Below are 6,000 nucleotides of genomic sequence, written 5' to 3'. Positions count from 1 at the left end.
TCTTGAAATGTGAATCATTTAAATGTGCTTCTCATTAATTTTGTGCATTCTATTATCTCTGCCCGCCTGTCTGTTTTTAATGTAGCTGTCTTGTTAAATTATTGCTTGTTTGGAGCAAAAAAAAATAAGAGAGATTTTATCTCAGTGGTGGTGACTATCCTGGTTAAATAAAGAAAGAAAAGGATAAATCTATGAATAAAAACACAATTGGGTAGATTTTGAAGGTGCGTTTTACCAATGGAAATACATAAATTGGCCTCGCTCTGCGCACATTCGTATTATGAAAGGCATATCGGCCCGTGTTGAACGCACTGGCCCGTGTTGAACGCACACACATTATGGCTTACCGCGTTGCTGAATATTTTAGCATTGTGGGAGTGTCCATATGTTAATTATTTTCGCTTTGCGCAAATTGCTATTAAGCCCCTTGACCTAAAGACACTCAGCGCATAACGATTAGACGTGGGTCTGACCACCTCATAAACGCAAAAAGCACTGTTTGATTTGACACTTGAGCGGCTCTGAGAGGCTGCTAGAGTGTTGCCATGTCTGTTTATTATAAGCGGCTTATTTTTCTGTAAAGTTGCTTTCTGTGTTGTTGCTTTTCTTGTTTCTAAAGTGGTTATTTGGGCTTTTCTCCTAATGTTGTTTAAACCAGTGATCCTCACACAGCACATTCCCATGTCAAGGATCCCCAGATGAATGCATTTGCCCAACTAAGGACAGCTAATCCAAAAATTAAATAAAATGATTACTTTTGAAAATAGCAGATCTATACCAGCTCACAATGCATCACATTCATTCATTAAAACTATGAACTCTGACTGCAGGGGGATATATAATGATCATTATAACAATGTGCAAGAACATATTTAAAAAGAAGGAAGAACTTTATATTTGTGGACAATCAAAATATGTTTTTTTATTTTAATGTGGTGTCATTCAAATTAATCTGGATATGGCAGACTCACTATTTAGAAAATAAAAACATGGCACTTCATTTAAAATAGGTTACAGACCCCTGTTATATGCGCTTATTTTTATAGACCTATTTACTTGTTTCTATGAGACATGGCAGTTTTGCGTCTTTTAAAAAAAAATGTTGAGATTAGAAACGGCCATAATTCTTTCATTTCTCAACCTTAAAAATAAATAAAAACATCTCCATAATCCGTGGGAAATGTGCTTTCATATGCTGTATCACACCCGATTCAAGTCTTCTTCAATAAAATGCTACGAGCGAACTCAGCGAAGACCATACCATCGGGGCCACAGCATTACGCAGCACGCATTCAACTCATTCCTTCGTCGTGACTTGAATGAAATAAAATATAATAAACGTTATTTTACTGGTGTTTTTCAATAGAAACAAATAAAGAGCGTGTGTAGGCTACTGTGTGCAAGTGCAACAGTGCATATACATGCATGCACTAGGCTATATTTCTTCCGTGTCGGGATGGTGATTGAGCTCTTCAAGTTCACAGCCCGTTTGGTCTTTCATAAAAAAACGTTGATATTAGCCTATAAACACTCATGGTTCTCTCATTTCTCAACCGTTTTATTAAATGTAAAAATCTCCATATTCCTTAGGAATCTTGCTTTCATTCGCTGTATTGTTCTATCGTTATCGAATTAATTAATTACCAATTTGCCAATATGCTGCTATCTACTCGCAATTCCATTCCGATCTGAAAGGTGGGTCTGTTCTTTTGAGGCATAAAGGTGACAGCATGCAGTGCAATAGGAATAATTAACCCAAATGTGACAAAGGCATGTCATGTCTTCTATGGTGCCAGCCTGAAGAAATGTCATACCACGATCCCCAAAGTGCGCATTCCGTATGTGACATCAGCTGACTGGTAAAGAGAATAGTACGGACATGTTGATTGGGTACGTCTCAAACACGCCTTAAACACACCCATGACTAATTCAAGGCCGTTTTGCGCACTCCGGGGGGTGTCAAAAGCGCTTCTTAACATGCCCAAAATTGCAATATGACATACTACACGCCCCCAGATCATAATACTGTAATTAGATTAGTATTATAGAAGTAAGTAAAATAGAAGTCCTAAATCGACCCCAATGTGTTTGTTCCTCAGTCCACTGTGCTCCCGGTCACCACTACAACTCCAGCACCCATCGCTGTATCCGCTGCCCGGGCGGGACGTACCAGTCCGAGTTCGGTCAGAACTACTGCATCACCTGCCCCGGCAACACCACCACGGACTTTGACGGCGCCACCAACGTCTCCCACTGCAAAAGTATGAAACGTCGCAGAATATTTCACTTGAAGCATAAATTATTGCATGCAGAGATCACCTGCAGTGAACAGTGTCGTTGATGTTTCTCTTATAGCATTAACCGGACGATTCTACAAATGCCTTGTTTCTGACAGTTTTCTGGAAAAACCTGTGTTTCTGTGTCAGTGGTTCTCAAACTATTTCACATCAAGGACCCCCAGAATGATCTGTATTTGGCCGCCGACCCCCATCTGAAAATATGTTGTTCCAGGGACCCCCCCCCCAGAAGCAAAGATTTGAGTTCAAAACGTTCACTGTGAAAGAATATATATTCAAAGACACATTTTCACGATTTTTCAAAAGTAGCAGATCTACAAGCTCGTAGCGCGGCACTCGGTGACGCACTACGAGCTTGTAGATCTGCTATTTTTCAATAGCTAAAGTATAACATAATGCTAGAAACACCAAAAGGGGTTCCTGCCCAAAATGTGTTAATCAGTTTGGTCTTAAACTAACTGACCGATGATGGAGTGTCTACTTATAGTATATATATAGAATATATATAGTCTGTTGTGCCATTAGTGAACCTCTTGTTCGTTCCATCTTTCCATTAACGCTGGCATTCCTATGTTGGGGCATGTTGTTATAGGCATGCTGTTATAGGCATGCTGTTATAGGGCATGCTGTTATAGGCAAAAGCTCTCAAAAATAGCCTATAGGCCTGCATGCTTCACATCATCTGCCAGAGTTGTACAGCAAAAAATAGCCTATCGGCTCACAGCGTGCCGTGGCCCGTGACTGATGCACCGTGAGCTTTGTACAGTAGATAGTATCTGGCTTAACCCATTCTGGGCGGGAACCCCTTTTGGTGTTTTAAGCATTATGTTATACTTTAGCTGTTGAAAAATAGCAGATCTACAAGCTTATAGCTTGTAGGTCTTGTAGGTCTGCTATCTTTGAAAAATCGTGAAAATGCACAAATCTTTGAATATATTCTTTCAGAGCAAACGTGTTTAAGTCAAATCTTTGCTTCTGGGAGGTCCCTGGAACTACATATTTTTGGATGGGGGTCGACGGCCAATTACATATCATTTCCGGGGTCCTTGACATGAAATATTGAGCACCACTGATACAGAAACATGAGGTATTTCAACAACAAAAAACTGTCATGATTTAGAAGATTTTCTTTTTATTTCGACGTCACAAATGGGTGGGCGGGAACACCTTTTGGTGTTAGCATTATGTTATGCTTTAGCTATTGAAAAATAGCAGATCTACAAGCTGCGCTACGAGCTTATAGGTCTGCTATTTTTGAAAAATCAAAGAACGACTGACATGGAAACATAGCTTTTTCAGAAAACTGTCAGGATGTAGAAGACATTTTTAGAATCTGATCTCGGGTCAGAACGGGTTAAGTGGTTGAAACATCACTGCGCCTCCTCTGTGTTCACCAGCTCATGTCTCCCCCTCTGTCTCAGACCAGCTCTGTGGAGGCGAGCTGGGGGACTACACCGGCTACATCGAGTCCCCCAACTACCCCGGAGACTACCCGTCCAACGTGGACTGCATCTGGACCATCAACCCGCCGCACAAGAGACGCATCCTCATCGTGGTGCCTGAGATCTTCCTCCCCATCGAGGACGAGTGTGGAGACGTGCTCGTCATGAGGAAGAGCGGTAAATTAAACAACATTTAAATTAATTAATTAATGTGCAGAGCAGTGGCGTGCACAGACATTTAGACTGAGGGGCAGGTGCTCGAGTGAAAAAAAGGGCACCTTGTGTAAGCGCGTGGAACCGGCCGGTTTGCCTTAATAGTGTGAGATTTATAGATTGTGGGGGCCTAAATAATATATTAGAAGCTTTTTTTATATCAAGAATTGATCAAATTGATCATGGTCCACATCAGGGGTGCCCACACTTTTTTGACTTGAGAGCTACTTTCACAATGACCAGCTCAACAAGATCTACTCACCCACAAAAGTATTATCCCATTGCTGAAAACAGCAGCACTGGCGTTACATACTATGAGACAAACACACATGGAATGGGAAATAAACCTATGTGCCCTCCTTCTTCTTCTAATTCTAATTCCCCCTCCTCCTCCTCCTCCTCCCCCTCCCCCTCCTCCTCCTCCTCCTCCTCCTCCTCCTCCTCCTCCTCCTCCTCCTCCTCCTCCTCCTCCTCCTCTTCCCCCCCTTCTCCTCCTCCTCCTCCTCCTCCTCCTCCTCCTCCTCCTCCTCCTCCTCCCCCCCCCCTCCTCCTCCTCCCACTCCTCCTCCTCCTCCCCCTCCCCCTCCTACTCCTCCTCCCCCTCCCCCTCCTACTCCTCCTCCTTCCCCCTCCTCCTCCTTCCTCCTCCTCCTCCACCTCCCCCTCCTACTCCCCCTCCTCCTCCTTCCCCCTCCTCCTCCTCCCCCCTCCTCCTCCTCCTCCCCCCCCTCCTCCTCCTCCCCCCTCCTCCTCCTCCTCCTCCCCCCCCCCTCCTCCTCCTCCACCTCCCCCTCCTCATCCCCCTCCTCCTCCTTCCCCCTCCTCCTCCTCCTTCCCCCTCCTCCTCCTCCTCCTCCTCCTCTTCTAGCTCTGCCCACGTCCATCACCACCTATGAGACGTGCCAGACATACGAGCGGCCAATCGCCTTCACCTCTCGCTCCCGGAAGCTCTGGATCCAGTTCAAGTCCAACGAAGGAAACAGCGGGAAAGGATTCCAAGTTCCCTACGTCACCTACGATGGTCAGAGTCGACTATTAGAGTCGTTCACAGCTTGACAAAGTCGTGCCACTTATGATCTTAACGCAATGCGACACATTGTGAGCTTGTATAGATCGGCTACTTTCAACATATTTCTATACATTTGAAAACTTGAAATGGGACATTTTGCATAGTCACTTTTGGTACATTTTGATACCAATATATTTGGCCTCACTCACACCTTTACAACAGACTGATGTATGCTTGTTGTATGAGATGTATAGCTGATGCAAGCTCGCAATGCATTTCCAATGGGAGTCTCTTGGTTTGATACAACATTTTGGACTACAAGTTGTTGTACAACATTTGTGTTGTACGGCTTTCGGCTGTGTTTCGACTGCCCCCCTCCCCCTCATACAACACAAATGTTGTGTCAAACCATGTGACTCCCATTGGAAATGCATTGGGGCAAGATGTATCACACCCTTTGTATACAACAAGTCAGTCTGTTGCGAAGGTGTGTGTGAGTGAGGCCTTTCTATATCGCAGTATTGATACTTTTACTTAAGTAAAACATTTGAGTGCTTTTCTCCCACCACTGTTAATGTGACTGAACGGTTGTGCGTTGCAGAGGACTACCAGCAGATAATAATAATAATAATAATAATAATAATAATAATGTGACTGAACGGTTGTGCGTTGCAGAGAACTACCAGCAGCTGATAATAATAATAATAATAATAATAATAATAATAATAATAATGTGACTGAACGGTTGTGCGTTGCAGAGGACTACCAGCAGCTGATAATAATAATAATAATAATAATAATAATAATAATAATAATAATGTAACTGAACGGTTGTGCGTTGCAGAGGACTACCAGCAGCAGATAATAATAATAATAATAATAATAATAATAATAATAATGTAACTGAACGGTTGTGCGTTGCAGAGGACTACCAGCAGCTGATAGAGGACATCGTACGAGACGGGAGACTCTACGCCTCAGAGAACCATCAGGAGATACTTAAGGTAGTGTATTGGTACTGTTATGGAGACTCTACGCC

The 6,000-nt window shown here is 43.2% G+C and overlaps 1 protein-coding gene across 1 annotated transcript in view; it reads left to right on the top strand.

Moving 5' to 3' along the window:
• The window catches only part of scube1 (signal peptide, CUB domain, EGF-like 1), a 151,409-nt gene that overhangs the window by 144,092 nt on the left and 1,317 nt on the right, over positions 1–6,000 (top strand). The window contains 4 exon segments of the mRNA XM_083757696.1: positions 2,100–2,261; positions 3,719–3,916; positions 4,821–4,973; positions 5,886–5,965. Of these exon segments, the coding sequence (XP_083613822.1) occupies positions 2,100–2,261; positions 3,719–3,916; positions 4,821–4,973; positions 5,886–5,965 (593 nt within the window).

Source organism: Protomyctophum parallelum, assembly GCF_964188405.1.
Source record: "Protomyctophum parallelum genome assembly, chromosome: 22".
Classification (NCBI taxonomy): Eukaryota; Metazoa; Chordata; class Actinopteri; order Myctophiformes; family Myctophidae; genus Protomyctophum; species Protomyctophum parallelum.
Note: the sequence above shows the minus strand (reverse complement) of the source record. Positions and strands in the feature narration are given on the sequence as shown.